This window comes from Heptranchias perlo, chromosome 19 (assembly GCF_035084215.1).
Source record: "Heptranchias perlo isolate sHepPer1 chromosome 19, sHepPer1.hap1, whole genome shotgun sequence".
NCBI classification, from domain to species: domain Eukaryota; kingdom Metazoa; phylum Chordata; class Chondrichthyes; order Hexanchiformes; family Hexanchidae; genus Heptranchias; species Heptranchias perlo.
In genome coordinates this window covers 47,585,332-47,609,969 of record NC_090343.1, presented here as the reverse complement: position 1 = coordinate 47,609,969, position 24,638 = coordinate 47,585,332, and the positions used below count along the sequence as shown (strand labels likewise).

Sequence of the window (24,638 nt, the reverse complement as noted above, 5' to 3'; positions counted from 1 at the left end):
GTTTCATTATCTTGATGCTTTGTCCCAATATCATTTCTCTGTATTACAGTGAAAGACTTGCGTTTATATAGAGCCTTTCACAACTTCAGGACATCCCAAAGTACTTTTGAAGTGTAGTCATTGTTGTAATGTAGGAAACACGGCAGCTAATTTGCAAACAGCAAGATAATCTGTTTTTAGTGATGTTGGTTGAGGGATAAATATTGGCCAGGACACCTGGGAGAACTCTCCTGCTCTTCTTTGAAATAGTGCCGTTGGATCTTTTACGTGCACCTGAGAGGGAAGACAGGGTCTCGGTTTAACGTCTCACCTGAAAGATGGCACCTCTGACAGTAATACAAATCAGCAATACAAACAGAGAATACTGGAAATACACAGCAAATCAAGAAAAGGATATGTTATATGGTATAGTGAGCCTGGGCTCAGTGGTAGCATTGCTGCCTCTGGGTTAAAAGCCCACTCCAGACAGTTGCAACAAGCAGAGATGACAACTGGGTCTCTCAATACCAGGCTAACATCCAGCAGGACATTAGTATCCGATGGGAGTGGAGCAATAACCCACTCTCCCAGTGCTACACTAGGAGTATCAGCCCAGATTTTGTGTTGATATCACTGGAGTAGGGCTTGAACCCATTAACCGCCTGACTCAGAGGTGAGAGTGCTGCCCGCTGAGCCACGGATGACCTTGTGCTGCGAGCCATGGACGGGACGATGATTAAGTCTGCATTCTGTTGCCCTTTTTTACTGCTAGCCATTGGTTTGAGATGCCCAAAAAAACAAATATTTTCCATTGCTGACAGCTCGGCAGCAGTTTAAAACCACACATCAAGCGGCGAGTGATGTATCCGAGAGACACAGTGCAGCTGTGGGCTGTGATGGGATCGCCCCACCCCCCCCCGCGTCACCTGACTGGGTGCGGGCCCCGCCCCGCCCCCGCCCCGCCCGGAGCACGTGGGAGGGGGCACGTGACCGGCGGCGGGTCACGTGAGCTGCGGGGCTGGAGCTGGAGCTCGAGCCGAGGACCGAGGTCAGGGTCAGGGTCTCGGGCCGGCGGGGGGCGGGGGGCGGCGGGGGGCGGGGGGCGGGGGGGCGGGGCGGGGGGGGCGGGGCGGGGCGGGGGGCGGGGCGGGGCGGGGGGCGGGGCGGGGCGGGGCGGGGGGCGGGCCGGCCCCTCTCCATGCTCCGCTGTGAGCGGACTGTTCTGGGTTAGCAGAGGGAGCGCCGTTTTCCGGGAGTTTGTTAAGGGGAAAGTCCCGTGGCTGGGGCTGGGATAGGGGAATGAGAGCTGGCAGAGCTCCCCTCCAGAATTGGGGCATGTGTCCCTGAGAGGGCGGGCAGAGGGTCCTCCCTGAGAGGGCGGGCAGAGGGTCCTCCCTCGGGGGGGGGGGCGGGCAGAGGGTCCTCCCTGAGAGGGCGGGCAGAGGGTCCTCCCTCGGGGGGGGGGCGGGCAGAGGGTCCTCCCTGAGAGGGCGGGCAGAGGGTCCTCCCTCAGGGGGGGGGGGGCGGGCAGAGGGTCCTCCCTCGGGGGGGGGGGGCGGGCAGAGGGTCCTCCCTGAGAGGGCGGGCAGAGGGTCCTCCCTCGGGGGGGGGGGCAGAGGGTCCTCCCTCGGGGGGGGGGGGCGGGCAGAGGGTCCTCCCTCGGGGGGGGGCGGGCAGAGGGTCCTCCCTGAGAGGGCGGGCAGAGGGTCCTCCCTCGGGGGGGGGGGGCGGGCAGAGGGTCCTCCCTGAGAGGGCGGGCAGAGGGTCCTCCCTCGGGGGGGGGCGGGCAGAGGGTCCTCCCTCGGGGGGAGGCGGGCAGAGGGTCCTCCCTCGGGGGGGGCAGAGGGTCCTCCCTGAGGGAGGGGGGCAGAGGGTCCTCCCTGAGGGAGGGGGGGCAGAGGGTCCTCCCTGAGGGAGGGGGGCAGAGGGTCCTCCCTGAGGGAGGGGGGCAGAGGGTCCTCCCTCGGGGGGGGAGGCGGGCAGAGGGTCCTCCCTCGGGGGGGGGGGGGGGGGGGGGCAGAGGGTCCTCCCTCGGGGGGGCAGAGGGTCCTCCCTCGGGGGGCAGAGGGTCCTCCCTGAGGGAGGGTGTTGCTGGGGCCAATCTCCCCTCACTGGTGGGCTGTCATGGGGGCCTGTGTTACCGTGTTTTGCTTCTTAGTGCCCGTTTGGCTCAGTGGGTGTCACTCTCATCTCTGAGTCAGAAGGTCGTGGGTTAAAGCCCCACTCCAGAGACAAACACATAATCCAGGCTGACACTCCAATGCAGTACTGAGGGAGTGCTGCACTGTCGGAGGTGCCGCCTATCAGATGAGACATTAAACTGAGGCCACGTCTGCCCTAAACGATCCCATGGCGCCGTTGGAAGAAGAGCAGGGGAGTTCTCCCTGGTGTCCTGACCAATCTGGTTGTGAGTGGGTCACGTGACATGCTAAATCATTCTAGTGCCAGAGTACTCTTTACAGGTATTGTAGAACTATAACTCACTAATAAAAGCTCTGTTGTTTTTTTCCTCCCAGATGGTTTCTCTTGTGCTGTTTGCTGTGTTAGCGAACGTCTTTGTTACTGAATCTGCTCCAGCTAAGGATGAGATCATCTACCTCCCAGGCCTGGCCAAACAGCCTAGCTTCAGGCAGTACTCTGGGTACCTGAATGCATCAGAAAATAAGCACCTCCACTACTGGTTAGTGATTTGGGTTTATACTGTAGGTTCACATTCTAACTGCGAGTGTTCACAGCTCAGTTTAACATTCTAAACATCCACTCCCTCCACCACCAGCGCACCATGGCTGCATTGTGTACTATTTACAGGATGCACTGCAGCAACTCGCCAAGACCTCCACCACCAAGGACAAGGGCAGTAGAAGCATGGGAACACAATCACCTCCAAGTCACACACCATCCTGACTTGGACATATATTGGCCGTTCCTTCATCGTCGCTGGGTCAAAATCCTAACAGCACTGTGGGAGAACCTTCACCACACGGACTGCGGCGGTTGAAGAAGGCGGCCCACTACCACCACCTCGAGCAATTAGGGATGGGCAATAATTGCTGGCCTTGCCAGCAATGCCCACATCCTGAAAATTAATTTTTAAAAAAGGGGTGGGGTTATATTCATTTTACACTCAGCACAATGCCTGATGAGGTCATATTGTGTTGAGTTTGGGTTTGATGAGAAGGATTCCCTGTTTAGGTAACATTGTCTCCCACAGTTATAACATAAACTTAAAAAGGCACAACAAAGGTGAAGATCTCCCATTTGGAGACAAGGAAGAGAGACGATTTCCTTGTATGTTATTTCAGAACCCAATCCAACCACTCTCTCCACCTCCAGAAACAGGGAGCTGTACTGGGGATACTGGACCTGTTCAGGGATGGAGCAGAGCAATTCATTTAAAAAAAACTTTTGGTATTTTTTTTATCCTGTTTTTTTGGAGGGAAGTGTGAGAAGAATAGGAATTTTGTCTGAAGTATCTTTAAATGCTGTGGCGATCCAGATATAAAATGGATGTTCTTTTACCAAGTATAAAATGGAGGACCGGAGAGGGGCCGTGTACAAAGACGTGGGGAATTTGATTACGATAAAGGCTTTGATTTTTTTTTAAAAAAGCAACTGTGATGGGTGATGTGAAGCATTGTGGAATTGAAGTTCAATACACACATTCAATTAACATGTCGGTCCCCTTGGTAGAATGATAGTTTAATGGGTGCAATTGTTGAGTTACAGCAAGTCAGCATCCATTGTGGAATATTTTTAGCACTTTTTTTCTTGAGTTTGTCTGTCTGTATTGTAAGTGTTTTAGAGTATTAGGAGGCTCTGTGCTGTTGTCTGGTGTGACATTAGAATCTGTATTCCCCAGATGCAAGAAGCTGCAGTGTTTCACCAAGACCTGTAGTTCATTTGCAACCTAAACCTGTCAGAAAGATGAACCTGTATCGCTAGCTGGTGTCGCATATATCGTGATAAGTGATCTTGAGAAACCGATAGGAATTGTCAGAGCAGAGCAATATTTGTCAATTAAACTATTTCTACTGAAGAAAACCAGAAACGAGGATTCTTTATATTGTATTGATGTGAACAGATTGCCTTGTACACGGCCCATCTCTGATCCTCCATTTTAAACTTGGTAAAAGAACATCCATTTTATATCTGGGTTGCCACAGCATTTAAAGACAAAATTCTTATTCTTCTCACACTTCCCTCCAAAAAAAAATGGTTAAAAAAATGCCAAAAAAGTTTTTAAAAAAATTAATTGTTCTGCTCCATCCCTGAACAGGTCCAGTATCCCCAGCAAAGCTCCCTGTTGCCTTGCATCTAAACTTCCATATTTAAAGCCTAAATAAATATTGCCGGGAGTTTAGTCTGTGACAGCCCAGTCCTAATACATTTGTGTTTAAATAGACTGAAGACAGGGTGAGAATCACACGTAAATTCTAGTATGCAGTGGTCGGGATCATTAAGAGTCGAGTCGGCACAGATTCTGCACGGAGATAATGAAAAGGCAACCATTACTGCTTGGGTTTTGTCCACCATCGCCTTCAATTTAAAACCCCTCAGGTATAATTAAAGCCAGCTTTCATGGAGTTTTTCCATCTGACGTGGTTAAATTGAGAACGGAGCTACAGACACCGTCCTTTAACGATATTTCCTCTTCAAGCATAATTTCCACTTTCAAGTTAGAGTTGTAAGACAAGCTTGATTAAATTGAGTATCAGTTTACTCCCTTGGGGAACTTAATCTTTAAGGAATTAAGTTGCAATATTACAGGGACTAACTGATTTAAAAATGCTGTCTGTCGGATGAGACGTTAAACTGAGGCCCCACCTGCCCTCTCAGGTGGACGTTAAAGATCCCTTGGCGCTGTTTCAAACAAGAGCAGGGGAGTTCTCCTGTTGTCCTGGCCAATATTTATCCCTCAACCAACATCACTAAAACAGATTTTCTGATCATTATCTTATTGCTGTTAGTGGGATCTTGCTGCACGCAAATTGGCTGCTGCGTTTCCTACATTACAACAGTGACTACACTTCAAAGGTACTTCATTGGCTGTAAAGCGCTTTGGGTCGTCCTGAAGTCACAAAGGCGATGTATGAAGGCAAGTTCTTTTTAAAATAGTGGTGCTAGCCAATGCTGAGCTGTAATGTATAGTGGGTGTTTGCTCAGGTGCTAACACCTTGCAATCCTCATTTTGCATTTTAAGGAAGATCACCCCACAACAAAGGAAGCCATTCTCTTAATCCTTGACCAAGGAACAGCATTCATTTAGTCTGAGTTGCTATTGAGTTATTTTTAAAGAGTTGGGTACAAGCCAAGATGAGTCTTCTGGACCTGCCCAGTTCATGGGGAATAAAGTTCACTCATTGGAAGCACTTTGAAATTGAAACGGTTTAGGAAGAAGAAATAGAGTTCTAAAACAGGCTGGATACGGAGATACAGGTGCCGTTGGAAAGTTATTGGAACATGTTTGAGGCCGTGTTTTGTGACATGTTGAACTGTGCCCCAGCAAGAATTGGCACTTTTCAGTGAAGAGTTTACTTGTTAAAGCCCGCAGACCTTAATGAAGCCTGTTGCTGATGTTGCTTGCATCTTCGTATGGTCAGCGTGGTCCCCTCTTGCTGAATGATCACTGCTCTTGTCCTGCAGGTTTGTGGAGTCTCAGGGGCATCCTGAGAAAGATCCTGTGGTACTGTGGCTGAACGGAGGCCCTGGCTGCAGCTCCTTGGATGGGCTTCTAAACGAACATGGTCCTTTTTTGGTAAGCGAACAGAGTCTTGGGCTCCTCCTTTAGCTCAATTTATGTATTTTTGGGAATGGCCTGGTATCCCACTGAGGATTGGGCTGGTCAGGTAAGTGCTTTGCCCCATATGAGCCTGTATGGCCCAGTTGCAATCCCCTGTCTGTGCTGAGTTGGCCGGGTCCAGTAGAGGTGCTACAGTAGGTCTCGGCACTCTGCGCCCTGGAAGGGTAATCATCAGCCAGGTTCCTGCACCTTTGTGGGAAACTACACATGTACGTGTACATGAGAGCATGGTCTCCACAGTCGAATATCCTGTCAACACTTTCTGCACAGACGCGCACGTGAAGAATGGCCACTTCAGTGAGGAACTGGATGTGTGTCAGTGCCCGTGGAACTGTGCCATTGTGAGTGCTGCAATAAAATGTCCTGAAAGAGTTGGAATAGTTTATGACAGAGTGGCAGAGTTCAATGAACACTGATCTATCCGTACAGTGTATGGACAAGCATGTTGCTGTTTCAAGTCCCACGTGTGGTGGAGGCAGATTCAGTCGTGGCTTTCAATAGGGAATTGGATAAGCACTTGAAGGGAAAAAATTTGCAGGGCTACGGGGATAGGATGGGGGAGTGGGACTAGCTGGATTGCTCTTGCAGAGAGCCGGCACGTGCACGACGGGCCAGAAGGCCTCTTTCTGTGCTGTAACCATTCTATGAATCTGTTCTAGTCTGATTTCAGGTCGTCCGAAAGTGCATTATAGCCAATGAAGTACTTTTGAAGTGTGGTCACTGTTGTAATGTAGGAAACGCAGCAGCCAATTTGTGCGCTGCAAGGTCCCACAAACAGCAATGAAATAAATGACCAGATAATCTGTTCAGGGTGTTGGCCGAGGGATAAATACTGGCCAGGACAGTGAGAATTCCCCTGCTTTTCTTCAAAATGGTCCCATGAAATCTTTTATGTCCACCTGAGTGGGCAGATGGGGCCTCCGTTTAACATCTCATCCGAAAGACAGCACCTCCAACAGTGCAGCACTCCCTCAGTACTGCACAGAAATGTCAGTCTAGATTATGTGCTCAAGTCTCAGGAGTGGGGCTTGAACCCACAACGTTCAAACTCAGAGGCCGGAGAGCTACCCACTGAGCCACGGCTGACACCTTAGCCTAATGCTGCAGGCTTCTACTAACCAATGGAAAGTAGCGTGCAGCAGAAATGCTATTTTTCCTTTTTTTAAATTGAAGTTTCACTGCGAGAGATGTAAATTTTCAATCTGAAATGTAGTTGTTTTAGGAGGGGAGGAGGAGAAGTTGCAGTGTGTTTCCATACGTTAATAGAAGGTGGGGCTGCTCTTCAGATTTCTGAAGCTGTTCTGGCTGGGAAGGAGGGGTAAATATAGTCACCCCGTTGGTTTGTCTCTATCTGTTTACCCAATATTGCCCACAGGGTCCAACAAACTGAACCGAATATTGCTGTTTGTTTCCAGATCCAACCAGATGGAAAAACTCTCCAATACAATCCTTACTCCTGGAATATGGTACGCATTTTTTGCTTTGCAATCTCTTGTGCTGCCCTTTGTTGATCAGTTTTTGTTTCTAACTCTTCCCCCCCCCCCCCCCCCTTTTCTGGTCACCGTGTGACAATAGGATGACCATGTGTTACCCAAGTCCAAAAGCAAGTGTGGAGAACAGGGTGGGATCAGTTTGGAAGTTTGCTTTGCTGCTGAAAGGTCATTGCAAACCTTAACCACTAACTAATGTCTCCACATCATCAGTAATTTCCGGGCGAGCTCACAAATCCAGTCTGATGACAATCCTAAATGGTCACGCCATTACAATGGGAAGTGTTGCTCAATGAATGATATTCGGTTACATGAGCTCTCTTCCAAGTTAGTATTGTGCACAATGAATGTGCCACTTACTCCATGTATATTTGAATATTCTTTGCTGAGCATCACTGTTTTTGCTTTGTTGCCTTTTCAATACATCTTATCGCCTGTTTTGCAGCATCTCTGTTGTCCAGATGGCCCATTATATAGACATAAAATATGTCTGGTTTTAATCACCAATCTGTGTTCAATCGGCCTATCTCAACTGAGGTGGTTTGGGGCAGCAATTAGCCTCCGAGGCCTTGGGCTAGGAAAAACTGGCTAGGGTTCATGCTCTTCATCGCTCTGTACTGATGCCCAATTGGAAGGGTTGGGTGAGGACAAGAGTCAGGTTTGGCTATGATTCCCTCTTCTAGTCAACCTGAACAGCAATACCGCAGTGTGAATCACTGCCGTCTGGATCAAGGAGAAAGTGCATCTGCGTGTCAAATGCTGGCGAGGCCAGCATTTATTGCCCATCCCTAATTGCCCTCGAGAAGGTGGTGGTGAGCCGCCTTCTTGAACCGCTGCAGTCCGTGTGGTGAAGGTTCTCCCACAGTGCTGTTAGGAAAAGAGTTCCAGGATTTTGACCCAGTGACAATGAAGAAACGGCGATATATTTCCAAGTCGGGATGGTGTGTGACTCGGAGGGGAACGTGCAGGTGGTGGTGTTCCCATGTGCCTGCTGCTCTTGTCCTAGTGGTAGAGGTCGCGGGTTTGGGAGCTGCTGTCGAAGAAGCCTTGGCGAGTTGCTGCAGTGCATCCTGTGGATGGTACACACTGCAGCCACAGTGCGCTGGTGGTGAAGGGAGTGAATGTTTAGGGTGGTGGATGGGGTGCCAATCAAGCGGGCTGCTTTGTCCTGGATGGTGTCGAGCTTCTTGAGTGTTGTTGGAGCTGCACTCATCCAGGCAAGTGGAGAGTATTCCATCATACTCCTGACTTGTGCCTTGTAGATATTGGAAAGGCTTTGGGGAGTCAGGAGGTGAGTCACTCACCGCAGAATACCCAGCCTCTGACCTGCTCTTGTAGCCACAGTATTTATATGGCTGGTCCAGTTAAGTTTCTGGTCAATGGTGACCCCCAGGATGTTGATGGTGGGGGATTCAGCGATGGTAATGCCGTTGAATGTCAAAGGAAGGCGATTAGACTCTCTCTTGTTGGAGATGATCATTACCTGGCACTTGTCTGGTGCGAATGTTACTTGCCACTTGGTAGCACAATCACCTTTTTGAGTCAAGAGAGTTGTGCGTTCGTGTTGGGTCTTCAGCGCCTCATTTAGGCTGGTGCTCTAGTGCAGTACCGAAGGAGTGCTTCACTGTCTGAGGGGCTGTCCACTGGATGAGATGTTACTCTGGGGCACTGTCTGCCTGTTCTCGTGGATGTAAAAGTTGTAATGTGGGACGGTAGGGGTTTCTGGAAGGATGAGATTTAATGGCTGTAGGGTCTTGGGCCTGTTCCGTCATTCAATTAGGTCATGGCTGATCTGCACCTCAACCCCATTTACCTGCCATTTCTCCATATCCCTTGCAACCCTTACCTAACAAAACTCTACCGATCTCAGTCTTGAAAGCTTCAATTGACCCCCAGCATCCACAGCATTTTGGGGGAAGAGTTCCAGATTTCTACTACCCTTTGTGTGAAAAAGCGCTTCCTGATTTTCCTCCTGAATGGCCTAGCTCTAATTTTAACATTATGCCCCCTTGTTCTTGATTTTCCCCCACCAGAGGAAATAGTTTCTCCATATCTACCCTATCAAATCCTTTAAATATTTTAAACACCTCGATTAGATCATCCCCCAATCTTCTAAACTCAAGGGAATACAAGCCAAGTTTATGCAATCTGTACATGTTAATTCAAACCTTTTAAGCTCTGGTATCATTCTGGTGAATCTGCACTGTATCCTCTTCAGGGGCAATATATCCTTCCTGAGGTGGAATGCCCAAAGCTGAATGCAGTACTACAGATACAGTCTGACCAAGGCTCTCTACAACTGAAGCATTACTTCCCTTTATATTTATTCCACCCCCCCTTGAGATAAAGGCCAACATGCCATTAGCCTTTTGATTGCTTTTTGTACCTATCTACTAGCTCTTAATGATTTGTGCACTTGGACTCCCAAATGTGGGTTGCTCCTGTACAGTTCCTAGTTTCTCACCATTTAGAAAATAATCCAATTTATCTCTCTTGGGTCCAAAATGGATGACCTCACACTTGCCCACACTGAACTCCATTTGCCATGGTTTTGCGCACTCAATTAATAATTTGAACCCATCCGATGGAGGAAATTGGAAAAGAAACCATTGCTTCCTGTCAAAATTTGGAAGAAATGGTGTGGGATTTTCAGTTTATTTGCTGACAGGTAGTCACCAATTCAGTGTCTTACTCTGCCGTATATAAAAGGATTACTAGTGTTTTTACCATCAGCTTCTGCCCTTTCAAGCAACTATTTGTTCAGCGTTAATGGTATATGATGAACCATGTTTCCTTCACAGATTGCTAACATGCTGTACCTCGAGTCACCAGCAGGGGTCGGATTTTCCTATGCCGATGACAAGAAATACCAAACCAATGACACTGAGGTAAGAGTGTGGTGGTTTGCAAGATTGTGTGTGTGTGTGTGTATTCCATACCTACAGGTAGGTGGGGGAAATGTTTCTTAATTTGTTCACGGGATGTGAATCCCTGGTTGCCCTGCAAAGTGTTGGTGGGCCTTCTCCTTGAACCACTGCAGTCCGTATGGTGAAGGTGCTCCCACAAAGGTGTCAGGTGGGGAGTTCGAGGATATTGATCCAGTGACAATAAGGGCTCGACGGTGTGTGATTTGGAGGTAATGGTGTTCCCGTGACATTGCTGCACTTGTCCTTCTCAGTGGTATAAGTCACTGGGGAGGGAGGTGCTGGCGAAGTAACCTTGGTCAGTTGCTGCACTGTATCCTGTAGTGAGTACTTGCTGTAGCCACAGTGCGCTGGTGGTGGAGGGGGTGGATATTGAGTCCATTGGCTGGGGCACCAGTCAAGCAAACCACTCTATCTTGGATGGTGTTGTGGGTACACCCGTCCAAGTGAGTAGGTGTCGGCCATGGCTCAGTTGGTAGCATTCTTGTTTCTGAGTCAGAAGGTTGTGGGTTCAAGTCCCCACTCCAGGCACTTGAGCGCATAATCCAGGCTGACACTTCAGTGCAGTACTGAGGGAGTGCTGCACTGTCAGAGGTGTTGTCTTTCATTAAACAGAGGCCCCTTCCGCCCTCTCAGGTGGATGTAAAAGATCCCATGACACTATTTGAAGAAGAGCAGGAGAGTGTGTGTCCTGTCCCTTGACCCACCCCCACCCCCCCCCCCCCCCCCGGGTTGTCCTGGCCAATATTTATCCCTCATCCAACATCAAAAACAGATTATCCGGTCATTTACCTCATCGCTGTGAGTGGGATCTTGCTGTGTGCAAATTTGCTGCCGCGTTTCCTCCATTACAACAGTGACTTCAAAAGTACTTCATTGGCTGTAAAAGCACTTTAAGACGCTATATAAATGCAAGTCTTTATTCCATCATGCTCCTTATGTGACCTTTTTAGATGGTTGAGAGGCATTGAGGATGTGAGCCACTGATTGCAGAGTACCTAGACTCCGCCCTGATTTTGTAGCTACGGTGTTGATATGGCTGGTCCAGATATTGGAGCCCTAAGATATTGATGATTGGGTACGCAATGATGGTGGTGCTGTTGAAGGTCAAGGGGAAATGACTGGGGTTTCTCTTGTTCGAGATTGTCATTACCTGGCATTTATATGGTGTGAATGTTACCTGCCTCTTGACAGCCCAGGACTGTTATCCAGATCCTGCTGTAGGCTGGCATAGGCTGCTTCATTATCGGAGGGGTTACAAATCAAGTTGAACACCAGGGAATCATCAGTAAACTGCCTGACTCCTGACTTGGTGGCAGAGGGAAATCATTGTTGATTGGGCAGAGGATGCTTCCTCGAGGGACCCTTGCAGTGATGTATTGGAGCTGTGATGCCTGGCCTCTCACCACTGCAACCATCTTCCTTTTCATCAAGTATAACTCCAGCCACTGGAGGGTTTTCTCTTTTTTAACTTCCATTGACAAGTGTTGCTCGGGCTCCACGGTGCCATACTCGGTCAAATGCTGCCTTGATGTTGAGGGCAGATCCTCTCAGCTCTTGTGTCTATTTCTGGATCACGGCTGTGATGAGTCCTGGAACTGAGTGGTTGTGGCCGAACCAGAACGGAGTATCGGAGAGCAGGTTTTGTGAGTAGGTGGTGTTTGATGGTACCATTGATGACCCCTTCCATCACTTTACTTGCTGCAATCTGTACCTGCGGGTGAGAATGAGGTAATGGCAATAGGGCGTGGGGAGGGCTGTCACCTATGCACATATGAAAATGACGGGCCGGAGAAGATCAGCTGGTCCATCAAGCCTGCCCCAGACACCATGATGGTCGGAGCATCATGACTATCGCTTCCTCCCTCATCCCTGCCCCCGTAGCCATGTAATCTCCCGGAGAGTAAAAAAAAAACAGAAGAACCCAGGGCTTGTAAGGGAAAAAAATACTCCAGAAAATTCCTCTCTGACCCCCTCGCAGCCGATTGAAACCAGTCCAGGAGATCACATGGACCATGTGTTATTTGTAAAGCCACTTACCTTCTATATGATGTGATCTCTGCCCCAGTGAAGAACTGGTCCAGCTCCCTTTTGAAGGCAGAGAGTCAGCACCTACCACACCTGCTGGCAACATATTCCAGAGGCTCACTACTCTGATTGCTTCCTTATATCCCTCTCCACTCACATCCCCCTCAAAACCCCACTTGCTTCTGTGTCCTCCCCTGGAAAAAACATTCCCCCCCACCCCCCCAAGTCACTTACAACAGCCTTCTCAAATTCCCAACTGCCTAACCTTTGGTCCTCCATTCACCACAACTACTGCAGCTACTGATCTGTTCAGTCACACCCTCACCACCACCTTTGATGCCCTTATCCCCATTAAAACCATTACTCTCTCTCACCCTGGTCGTTACCCATGGTATGGCCCTCATCTCCGCTCCCTTAAATCCAAGGGACGCAGACTTGAATGTTTATGGCGGACAACTAGTTTAGCCATTCATCGCCAGATCTGGCTGGATCATATAAAGCACTATCGGGTCCTACTTTTATCTGCCAAAACTACTCACTAATCCAGGTTCATCCTGGAATACAAAGATAACCCCCGGCTTCTCCTCCACTACAAACCATCTTCTTTAAACCCTTCCCCTCTTCCTCCCTCCACCCTCCCCTCCAACAGCAAGTGTGAGGAGCTCATGGACTTCTTTGTCACTAAGATTGAGACCATCTGTTCAGCTGCTTCTGCTGCGTCTCTCCCTTCCCCTAGTCCACCAAGCCAAACTTCACCTGCCCTATCCCTGAACTTGCATCTTTCTCTAGTTTCCCTTCCACCTCCCCTCATGTCCTCTCCGAGCTCATCTTGACCATGAGACCCACTCCCTGCTCCCTCGACCCTGTTCCTACCAAACAGCTGACCAGCCAACTTCCCTTCATGGCCCCCATGATAGCTGATATTGTTTACGGTTCCCTCTTCTCAGGTACTGTCCCCCTTTCCTTCAAATCTGCCGTCATCGCCCCCTCCTCAAAACACCCACCCTTAACCCCTCTGTTCTTGCAAACTACCACCCCATCTCCAACCTCCCTTTCCTCTCCAAAGTCCTTGAACGTGTTGTCGCCTCCCAAATCCATGCTCATCTTTCCCGCAACTCCATGTTTGAATCCCTCTGACCAGGTTTCCCCCCCTGCCACAGTACTGAAACGGCCCTTATCAAAGTCACAAATGACACCATGGTCACAGTAACATAGGATGAACTCTCCCTCCTCATCCTTCTCGACCTGTCAGCAGCCTTCGATACGGTTGACCGCACCAGTCTCCTCCAACGCCTCTCCTCCGTCATCCAGCTGGGTGGGACTGTGCTCACCTGGTTCCATTCCTATCTATCCAGTCATAGCCAGAGAATCACCTGCAATGGCTTTTCTTCCCACCCTCACACCGTTACCTCTGGAGTCTCCCAGGGATCTATCCATAGCCCCCTCCTATTCTCATCTACATGCTGCCCCTTGGCGACATCATCTGAAAACACAACTTCAGGTACCATGTGTACGCTGATGACACCCAGCTCCACCTCACCACCACCTCCCTCGACCCCTCCACTGTCTCTCATTTGTCATGCTGGTTGTCCAACATCCAGTACTGGATGAGCAAAAATTTCCTCCAACTAAATATTGGGAAGACTGAAGCCGTTGTCTTCAGTCCCTGCCAGAAATTCCGTTCCCTAGCCATCGACGCCATCTCTCTCCCTGGCCACTGTCTGAGGCTGAATGCAACCTTGGCGTCCTATTTGACCCTGAGATGAGCTTCCGACCCCATAACCATTCCATTACCAAGACCGCCTACTTCCACCTACGTAACATCGCCTGTCTCCACCCCTGCCTCAGCTCATCTACTACTGAAACTCTCATCCGTGCCTTTGTTACCTCTAGACTTGACTATTCCAATGCTCTCCTGGCCGGCCTTCCATAAACTTGAGCTTATCCAAAACTCTGCTGCCTGTATCCTAACCCGTACCAAATCCTGTTCACCCATCGCCCCTGTGCTCGCTAACCTACATTGGCTCCCGGTCCGGCAACGCCTCAATTTTGATCACTCCACCATTTGTGGCTGTGCCTTCAGCTGCCTAAGTGTCTCTACCTCTCCTTCCTCCTTTTAAGACGCTCCTTAAAACCTACCTCTTTGACCAAGCTTTTGGTCACCTGTCCTAATATCTCCTTATGTGGCTCGGTGTCAGATTGTGTTTGAGAACATTCCTATGAAGCGTTTTATTATAGAATCATAGAAAGGTTACAGCACAGAACGGAAGCCATTCGGTCCATCAAGTCCGTGCTGGCTCTATGCAAGATCAATCCAGCTAGCCCCACTCCCCCCGCCCTATCCTCATAGCCCTGCAAATTTTTTCCTTTCAAGTACTTAAACAGTTCCCTTTTGAAGGCCATGATTGAATCCGCCTCCTCCACCACTCTGGCAGTGCATCCCAGATTCTAACCACTCGCTGCGTTTAAAAAAAAAAGTTCTTCCTCGTGTCACCTTTGGTTCTTTTGCCAATCACCTTAAATCTATGACCTCTGGTTCTTGACCCTTCTGCCAATGGGAACAGTTTCTCTCTATCTACTTTGTCTAGACCCTTCATGATTTTGAATATCTCTATCAAATCTCCTCACAACCGTCTCTGTTCCAAGGAGAACAATCCCAGCTTCTCCAGTCTATCCACATAACTAAAGTACCTCATCCCTGGAATCATTCTAGTAAATCTCTTCTGCACCCTCTCTAAGGCCTTCACATCTTTCCTAAAGTGCAGTGCTCAGAACTGGACACAATACTCCAGTTGTAGAGTACTATGTTGATGGTGCTATATAAATGCATGTTGTTGTTGTACTCTGGGAAAAGAAGAACTGACTAATAGCCAGTCTGTTCCTACTTTAGCGCAGTTTAAACTAGTGTCCCCTGGTCCTCCCCAATCTGTCAAACTGAAATAATCTCTCAATTGGCACGCTATTCAGCACTTTCATTACTTTAGAAATCTCTCATCAGCTCACCTCTATGTCTACGCTGCTCTAAAGTAAATAGACTCAGCTCTTTAAGCCTATCTGAGTAGCTATGTTTCTTTCAGCTAGGAATCATTCTCGTAGCTCCCCTCTGAACCTTTTCCAAGGTCACTATAATTGCCCACCTGTCTGAAATCTGTTGAGCGGAGCAAAGGTTTCTGGTCAGCTGCCTTTGGGACTGGAGTATCCTGGTGTATAAATGAGTGGCTATTCCCCTCCATGTTCACTGAGTAAAAATTACAAATAATTGAAATTACACATTGATAGTGGATTATCAATATGCTGGTACTGCTTATATTTACTCCATGTTTAATGCTATTGGAAATGAATCTTAATCTTGTTGTTTATATGCATCTGTTGAAATTTCTCTTTCTTTCGCTCTCACTCTCTCTTTCCCCCTCCCCCAGGTTTCTTTCAATAATTACCTGGCCCTGAAGGAGTTCTTCCGCCTGTTCCCGGAGTACAGTAAGAATGAATTCTATATCACCGGGGAGAGTTACGGAGGGATCTATGTGCCAACGCTGGCAGTGCGCGTCATGACGGATTCCAGCATCCATTTTAAGGTGGGAGTCAAACGATGAAGAATCATAGCTGTATAGAGGTAGGGGAAGAGAGAATTTGAAAATACTGCTAGGAGGGGGAAGGAGAGTGGGTGCACACCTCCACTGGGGGAGTGCTGCACTGCCAGAGGTGTCATCTTTCGGATGAGACATTAAACCAAGACCCCATCTGCCCCCTCAGATGGGTGTAAAAAATTTCATGGCGCTATTTCAAAGAAGAGCAAAGGGAGTTCTCCCTGGTGTTCTGGCCAATATTTATCCCTCAACCAACGTTCCTAAAGCAGATTATCTGCTCGTTATCTCATTGCTGTTTGTGGGACCTTGCTGTGCACAAATTGGCTGCGCGTTTCCTACATTGCAACAGTGACTACACTTCAAAAAGTGCTTCGTTGGCTGTAAAGCGCTTTGGGACATCCTGAGGTCGTGAAAGGCGCTATAGAAATGCAAGTTTTTTTCTTTTTTTATAAAAAGTTGGAAAACCCATAAATTATCTTTTCATGTGTTTTCTTTTGATGTGGCAAGGAACAGTGCAATTTCTTGTGTGTTCTACAATAAGGATACGGCGGCCTAGTGATTATGGCAGTGAACTGGCGACCCAAGGGTCTTGAGTTCAAATCCCAGCATGGAAAATCGTAAAACTGAATTTGTGGGATGGCTCAAAAACCTGCCAGAATGTTGTGTAAACCTCAACTGGTTCACTAGTATCCTCAGGGAATGGAACCTGCCACCCCCTACCTGGTCTGGCCTACATATGACTCCAGTCCCACACTGCATGGTTGACTCCTAATGCCCTCAGGGCAACTAAGGATGGGCAATAAATACTGGCCTTGCCGGTGTAGCTCAGATCCCAAGAACACATGTAAAAAGGGGGCAGTCCAAAACCAGAGGCCATCAATGTAAGATTGTCAGTGATAAATCCAATAGGGAATTCAGGAGAAACTTCTTTACCCAGAGAGTGGTTAGAATGTGGAACTCGTTACCACATGGAGTAGTTGAGGCAACTAGCATAGATGCATTTAAGGGGAAGCTGGATTAACACATGAGGGAGAGAAAGGAATAGAAGGATAGGGTTAGATGAAGTAGGGAGGGAGGAGGCTCGTGTGGGAGTATAAAAGCCGGCATAGTTGGGCTGAATGGCCTGTTTCTATGCTGAAAACTTGATGTAACTCAATGTAAAAAGAAATCCTCCGTTCCCTTTCTTTTCCCCCCCACCCCTCCACCCCCCCACTTCCCAGAAGAGCAATCAGGAGCCGGCCCCTCTGGATAGTTCCACAACCTTCTTCCCTAATCCAGTGACGATGACACCAGCTGTGCTATCCCAGCTGTTGTTCTGGCTAACTCAAGCCTCAGTCCAACCTGAGACCTTCTAGTCTGTGTGGCTTAATGTTCTATTGGGTGGGGTCTGCAGCTAGAGTCCATCAGAGTGAGCTATTGTGAGGATTTCCTTTATTATCCTCTTGAGATTTTTGTTATTTGCATGTGCATTTTGTTCATCTTGGACCCTCTTTATGTGGTGCTGATATATAATAAACTTGGATTGTATTCCCTTGAGTTTAGATGGTTGGGGATGGTCTAAATCGGGTAGTTACAGAGAAATTTAGCGGGGAAATCCAGAACAGGGGGGCACAATGTTAAAATTAGGCCAGTTAGGAGTGAAATCAGGAAGCACTTTTTCACACACAGGGCAGTGGAAATCAAGAACTCTCTTTCCCCCAAATGCTGTGGATGCTGGGGGACAATTGGAACTTTGAAAACTGAGATCGATAGATTTTTGTTAGGTAGGGTATCGGGATATGGAGTTGAGGTGCAGATTAGCCATGATCTAATTGAACGGCGGAGCAGGCTTGAGGGGCTGAATATCCTGTGTTCCATAATCGTGTTAATATTGCTGCTCTTTCAGGGAATGGCAGTTGGAAATGGATTATCCAGCTGGGAAGACAATGACAACTCTTTGGTTTACTTTGCTTACTACCATGGACTGTTGAGATCTGCGTAAGTAACACAAACTCATGCTGTGTCTGCAATGTTCCAGGGGATGACCTGGAACATTGGTTATGGGTAGTAAGGGGTCTGGAGTACAGTTGTGATGTTTAGCTGCTAATCTAGCTTGTACCTTTCATGGCGCTGCTCTAAATAGGCAAATTCAAACAATTGCCGCTGCTTAAAACCTGCTGAGGTCATTCAAGGCAATTGTAACTTGTAAATTTTAGGCTCCAGGTCAATGATTGCTTTAAAAATAAATTGTTTTGCATCTGTTACAAGGTACAAAATCAGTGTGCACCTAGACTCCAGATTTTTTTTTAAAAAGGTCTCTTTCTGTTTAAAGGTACATTTATTGTGCATTTCCTGTCAGTTTCCATACATTTTTTTTTGACGGGATACAAAGACAGTTGTTTGATATCAGACAAGGAGCCAAAATGTCTGTAACCTCTGAATGACCTTGCAAGTCACAATTTTTTTTTTAAATGGACAAAACCAGGGATGTGACCTGTAGCCAGAAGAGTAATGAAGCTTTGAGTGGCCTCACCCAGTATTTACTTAACATTAATCAGACTTTTGTTTCCCTAAAGGAACACAACATTACCTTAGTAGCTGATTAATACAACTGTGCTTTAGATGGTGTGTGACTTCCATCCTTACTAGGATGATACCAGAGCTGAGAGGTTCTACCTATCATGAAAGATTGAACAGGCTGGGGCATTTTTCTCTATATAAGAGAAGGCTGAGGGGTGATTATAAAAGGGTTTGATAGGGTAGGAAAAATGCTCCCATTTGTGAGGAGTCCAAAACCTGAGGTCATAAATATAAGATAGTCACTAATAAATCCAATAGGGAATTCAGGTGAAAATTCTTTATCCAGAGAGTGGTTAGAATGTGGAACTTGCTAATAGTTGAGGCGACTAGCATAGATGCATATAAGGGGAAGCTGGATAAACACATGAGGGAGAAAGGAATAGAAGCATATGCTGATAGGGTTAGATGAAGAGGGGTGGGAGGAGGCTTGGTGTGGAGCATAAACACTGGCATAGACCGGTTGGGCCGATTGGCCTGTTTCTGTGCTGCAAATTCAATGTAATTCTAGAGAACAGTGTATCCTCTGGCATGCTATGAGCAGTGCCACAAGAGTTCTGGTAGGGGTGTTATGAATGGTAAGTCTAACTTGCATTGCCTGACTATCTCACTTCCTTCCTGTCCATATATAAGGACATAAATGAGAAAAGGCCATTCACCCCATCAAACCTCTTCCATCCATGGCTTTAATGAACAATAAGTTCCTTTCCCCGGGGGGGGGGGGGGGGGGGGAGAATCAGCAGTGCTGCTAATATCTCTCTAGCCCCTCATTTCCCCTTTTCCAAACAGAATTTGATCCAGCTCCTTTTCTTTTAAAGATGTCAATTGACTTTCTCTGGGAATGGGTTCCAGTCGTCAGCTATCCCTATGGGGGATTGGGGGGGGGGGTGGGGAAAGAGAAGAGAGCGTATTTTTCCTTAATCCCTCACCTTGCTCGAGGCTTGTGAATTTTGCACTCGAGCTAATTGTCCAAGTGCAGCTTCTGATGTCATTTCGACCTCGTGGCTTGTTACTGCCTTATAACGTATTAGACTGTGGGGTAGATTTTTTTGAAATCAATGGAATTGAAATCAGGTGGGTTCACAATCTGCCCTGCCAGATTACCATGCACACAATGAAGATCCAAATCTTTCTCTTATGCCTGCAGATACTCGGGCTGTTCGCCCAGTTACCTCCCAACCACCAGATGCTATTTGCTCCTTTCTCTGTATGGGTCATAGATCTCTCCAATCTGCGCCCCTTGATTTGGTTACAACCTTGTAATTCCTCCCGAGATATCTGCACCCTGAAAGTAAGCAGAGGTTACACTTGGTAGTGTCTGGGTCTAGATATTCAAGTCGCTGTCTACAATTTTTTTTTAGACTGTGGCTTGATCTTCAGAAGTTCTGCTGTTCTGAAGGAAAATGCCAGTTCCACAACAATAAAGATAAGAACTGTCAGTTGAGGGTGAGTATTGCTTTGTTCATTCATGCCATTTGCGACAGTAACTATGGATCATTTCAGCAGCTGCCCTTCTCCCTGACCCTTGGGTTTCATAGAACCATGCAGCACAGGAGGAGGCCATTCTGCCCATCGTGGCTGCGCTGACTCTTTGAAAGAGTTATCCAATTAGTCCCACTCCCCTGTTCTTTCTCCACAGCCCTGCAAATTTCTCCGTTTCAAGTATATACCCAATTCCCTTTTGAAAGTTACTATTGAATCTGCTTCCAGTAGTACTGCTGCCTGTGGTTGTCTGCAGCTCTGCCTGTCCCACTCCTATGGTGATATGGTCGCTTGAGATTAGTGGTGTCTCGAGAGGGGGTAAACCAGGGAGGGAGGAAGTGCACACATTATAACAAGCATGTTGGAATCTAATAACCTCACTGGCATAGGGGAGTTCATTAATTTTATTTTCTTATTACTGTGTTACAATTCAGGTGAAGATTATTGCAAAATTTTTTCTTTTCAGGTTAAAGAGGTGATGAAAATAGTGTGGCAGTCTGGTCTGAATGCGTACAACCTATATGCCGATTGTATCGAAGGCGTGCCTGGCGAAATCCGGTAAGGAATAGTTGGGGCAGGACTCGTAGGGGAGGCTGGCAGGGTGCTGCCTATGAAAGATTTGGTGCTTGGTGACCATGGGGACGATTTTAACGGAGAGTGGGACCGAGGTAGACAGGAAGACCCTCTGCAGCATGAGGTCATCCATAGCCTTTTTTTGGGTGGGGGGAGGGGAGAATTCCAAATTTCCGCTACCCTTCGCGTAAAAAAAAAAAATGTGCTTCCTTTTTTCACTGCTGAATAACCAACTCTAATTTTAAGGTTAGGCCCCTTCGTTCTTGGTTTCTCCCACCAGAGGAAATAGTTTCTCTCCACATACCTTTAATCATTTTAAACAGAATGCTTGCCCCAGTTTTACACAGGTCACAGGGGGTGGGGGTGGGGGTAAGGGAGTCCGATTTAACAGTATGAACTCGGAGAGCCGGCTCATGGAATCTCACCCTGCTGTATAAAATCAGCTCAATAAAATTTTGGCTGCAGATTGCTGAGGTTGTGGGCTGGAGGGGTATTGAGATCTGACTGGGGAAGAAAGAGATGATCATCTGCTGTACACGATGGACAGGTATGTGAGGGGGCGGGGAGAGAATCACCTGGGGGTGTCAGCGTGGGTCAGTGGTCGCACTCTTGCCTCTGAATCACAAAGTTGTGGGTTCAAGTCCCACTCCAGAGACTTGAGCACAAAATCTAGGCTGACACTCCAGTGCAGTATTGCACTGTTGGAGGTGCCGTCTTTTGGATGAGTTGTTAAACTGAGGCCCCGTCTGCGCGCTCAGGTGGACGTAAAAGATCTCACGGCGCCATTTCGAAGAAGACCAGGGGAGTTCTCCCCGATGTGCTGGCCAATATTTATCTCTCAACGAACATCACCATATCTCGTTATCACATTGCTGTTTGTGGGAGCTTGCTGTGCACAAATTGGCTCCTGTGATTCCTACATTACAAGTGACTACACTTCAAATATACTTCATTGATTGTGAAGAGCTTTGGGACGTCCTTGGCTTGTGAAAGGAGTTATATAAATGCAAGTCTTTATACTACTTTTAGCACTCACCTGTCTAGATTGGGGCCTGTGACTGGTTTCAGGAGCCACTCTCCCCCTGCCCCAGAGTATAATCCCAATTAATTAAAACCAGGTTGTGTGTATGCCTGCTGTAACCCTTGACCAAGGCCAATCCCTCTGCTGTTCACATCTCCCATCACAGTGGGCCAATGGAGAGCAGCAGATGCCTGTGTTGTCCCTTGGCGTTACTATCTGTAAGTGAGGCGGGGGTCGCGTGAGAATGGGAGAAAATGTGTTTTGAGCCAAGAATTTAAACCAACAAGTGACTCGCTGTTATTTGATCTTTCACAGATTTGATGCGAACCAGAAGCAGCTGGTTATTAGTGATTTGGGAAACCTGTTCCCCAAACATGAAATGAGCTTGTGGTGGCGGAAGGTAAACTTGTTTAATCCTTTCCTAAAGGTGGTGGCTGGATTTATAATTCAACAATAATTTGCACTTGTATATGCCTTTTAACGTGGTAAAATGATCCAAGGCACTTCACAGGAGCGATTATCAAACAAAATTTGACACTCAGCCACATATGGAGATATTAGGACAGGTGACCAAAAGCTTGGTTAAAGAGGTAGGTTTTAAGCACTGTCTTAAAAGAGGGAAGAAAGCCGGAGAGGTCTAGGGAGGGAATTCCAGAGCTTAGGGCCTAGACGGCTGAAAGCACGGCCGCCAATGGTGGGGTGAAGGAAGTGGGGGGATGGACCAGTGTCTTTACTTTTTTTCATTTTTGTAGTGGATGTAAAGAAAAATCTGTGAATCTGGTACTTGCAGAAATAAAGATGACCTTGTGTCGATGGTGATTCTCTTCAGACAGTGCTCCCAGTGCAGGTTGGAGCAGTCTTGCCTCATGTGGAACTGTCCCATACAGACAAATCAGGTGTCTGATTCAATCCCTGGGCTCTACTGAGTTAGCTCATCTCAGCGCCTGCAGTCGAGGTACTAAGATTGGCCTTTATGCCTCCGTGACTGGGGAGAGTCAAAGAAAATTAAAAATAAACAAAAGTGCGGGTGTTAATATGAAGTAATGTATGAGGTGCCTAAAAGACATATATAGGCCACTGTGGAGCCTGGCCATCAGCTGATATTATGAGGAATGGAGTGGCAAAAGTTTAAAGCTGACTTTTAAAGGCAAGTCTGTGTTCAGCTGTGGACCAGCAAGGTGTAGCAGATAGCTCCAGCGGGTGCTGATCTAAAGCAGCAGTCAGCTCTGGGCTGTGCATCTCAGTCATCTGTCCCAAGAAAGATCTGAGTTCTTGCGAGAAGATGCCATCATTTGAATTGAAATGAGACAATGAAATGGAGGATGGGAGCAGAAACAGTGGGGGTGAAATTGGGCCCAAAACAGGCGGAATCGTGTTTATCCCATTATCCGCTCCGCACGGTATTCAGTTCTATCAATGGGACTGATTATCGGACGGAGCGTATAATAGGCGACCAATGAGACGACTGTATTGAGTCTCCGTCCATGTCAAATGTCAACCCCGCTCCGTGCTTTTAAAAATAATAGATCAGAAAATAGATATTTTGAGGGAAAATGCCTTCAGGCAAGGCCGCATGACAGAAACCGAGCAAGCGGGAGTAAAAGCCGCTTTTATATTGCGCCGGGTTCCTTCCGGCTGTAGTGAATCCGGCAAGTTTGGTATTGCTGCCAACTGCACAAGATCCGGTCATCGGGAGCTGACGGCACCGGCACGACAACAAAGCAGCTATAGCGAGAGAGAGGAGGGAGAAGGATGGAGAGAAGGGGGGGACGGAGAGGATTGAATGGCAGCAGTTAATGGGAAATGGTGAAGTGCATAGTAACAGAACGAAGTATGTTTAGAATAGGAAGTAAAGATAGGAGAGGAAAAGAATTTTAAAAATGGGGGTGTGTGGGCACGACGGCGATGTTTGTGATATAACCGTCTGTCAGAGGGAGATGGGGAAATGACCTGAGAACAAAAGAATAATTTATAGTGTTTTTCCTGACGTAAAGACCTGAACGAGCACAACTTTCTTGGGCTCAACACCAGCAAGACAGAGACTATCTGTTTGGCTCCCGCCAGAACCTTCGTGCCTTGGGAACTAACGGGATCACCCTCCCTGTTTGCTCAACTGCACTTGCAAGTATGCATGTCCAACATGGTGACTGGCTGCTTAGAATATCACCTGGCTACGCAGCCATCACTCTCATCCCAATCCCCTACCCCCGGCACCACTGAGACCCTCATCCATGCCTTTGTCACCTTCAGGTTTAACTTTTCTCCAAGGTTTTCCTCCTCGACTCCCTCCTTCCCCAGTTCCACCTCACAAACTTCAACTCATCCACAACTTTGTTCCTGTATCATCCTGCACAAAGAGCCACTGACCACCCCCCCCCCCCCCCCCCCGGTCCTCATTGGCCCCCGTCCGTCCGTCCATCTTTCTCCCCCTTCTCTAACCTTCTGTTCCAGCAAGCATGCATCCTCTGCTGAGCGTGTGTCGCACATCCTTCTGCTCCAGCTGTAGCAGAGCCAGCTCACCCTTGCAGTCGGCAGCTCTTCCTCCTAGCCCTCCCTACCTGGCTATCTCTCCTTATCATTGAAATCCTCCCCAAAGATTTCGACCATGCTTCGTTCCTTCCATTAACTTTCCCCTCATTTCCACTGGTCCTCCTATACAGCTGCTTGGGACATCTCATCCGAAAAGTGGCATATAAATGTAAGTTTAATTAAATGAGGAGGCAAAGAGAATGTTCGGAATAAAGAAAGTGGAAGTGCTACAGGAAAGGAGGATTCTGGAATCCTGGGCCAGGAGAAAGTGATTGCCCAATCTGAGGAATGGGCTTTTATTCAACGAAATTGGTATCCATATTTACCTTGTTTTGACTTTGAATTAAAATTAGTAACAGGGTGACAGTGTAATCACTGCAGGGGATTGGTGAACTAAATCAATATGTAACTCTCAACCATCCTTGAGATTTTACTTTTTGAACTGCAGAATCCTGGAACTCTCTTCCCAACAGCACTGTGGGAGAACCTTCACCACATGGACTGCAGCGGTTCAAGAAGGCACAGCTCACCACCACCTTCTCAATGGCAATTAGGGATGGGCAATAAATGCTGGCCTTGCCAGCGACGCCCACATCCCATGAATGAATTAAAGAGAGTCCAGGTCATATATCTGAAGTATTTCCCAATCAGCAAGTGTTCTCCCCTCCC

General features: G+C 47.8%; 1 protein-coding gene across 4 annotated transcripts in view; it reads left to right on the top strand.

Annotated features, from left to right (window-relative positions):
- Positions 1-922: 922 nt before the first annotated feature.
- Positions 923-24,638, top strand: part of ctsa (cathepsin A) — a 37,355-nt gene continuing 13,639 nt past the window's right edge. The window contains exons 1-10 of one of the 4 annotated variants that reach the window (XM_068000718.1): positions 923-1,027; positions 2,496-2,659; positions 5,623-5,734; positions 7,195-7,245; positions 10,071-10,157; positions 15,641-15,796; positions 17,694-17,785; positions 19,726-19,810; positions 20,313-20,404; positions 21,756-21,840. In XM_068000718.1, coding sequence (XP_067856819.1) covers positions 2,496-2,659; positions 5,623-5,734; positions 7,195-7,245; positions 10,071-10,157; positions 15,641-15,796; positions 17,694-17,785; positions 19,726-19,810; positions 20,313-20,404; positions 21,756-21,840 — 924 coding nt within the window. In that variant the 5' untranslated portion in view covers positions 923-1,027. Of the gene's footprint in view, positions 1,028-1,162; positions 1,206-2,056; positions 2,387-2,495; positions 2,660-5,622; positions 5,735-7,194; positions 7,246-10,070; positions 10,158-15,640; positions 15,797-17,693; positions 17,786-19,725; positions 19,811-20,312; positions 20,405-21,755; positions 21,841-24,638 lie in introns of those variants that run through there. The other 3 variants (XM_068000721.1, XM_068000720.1, XM_068000719.1) reach the window with 3 other exon arrangements.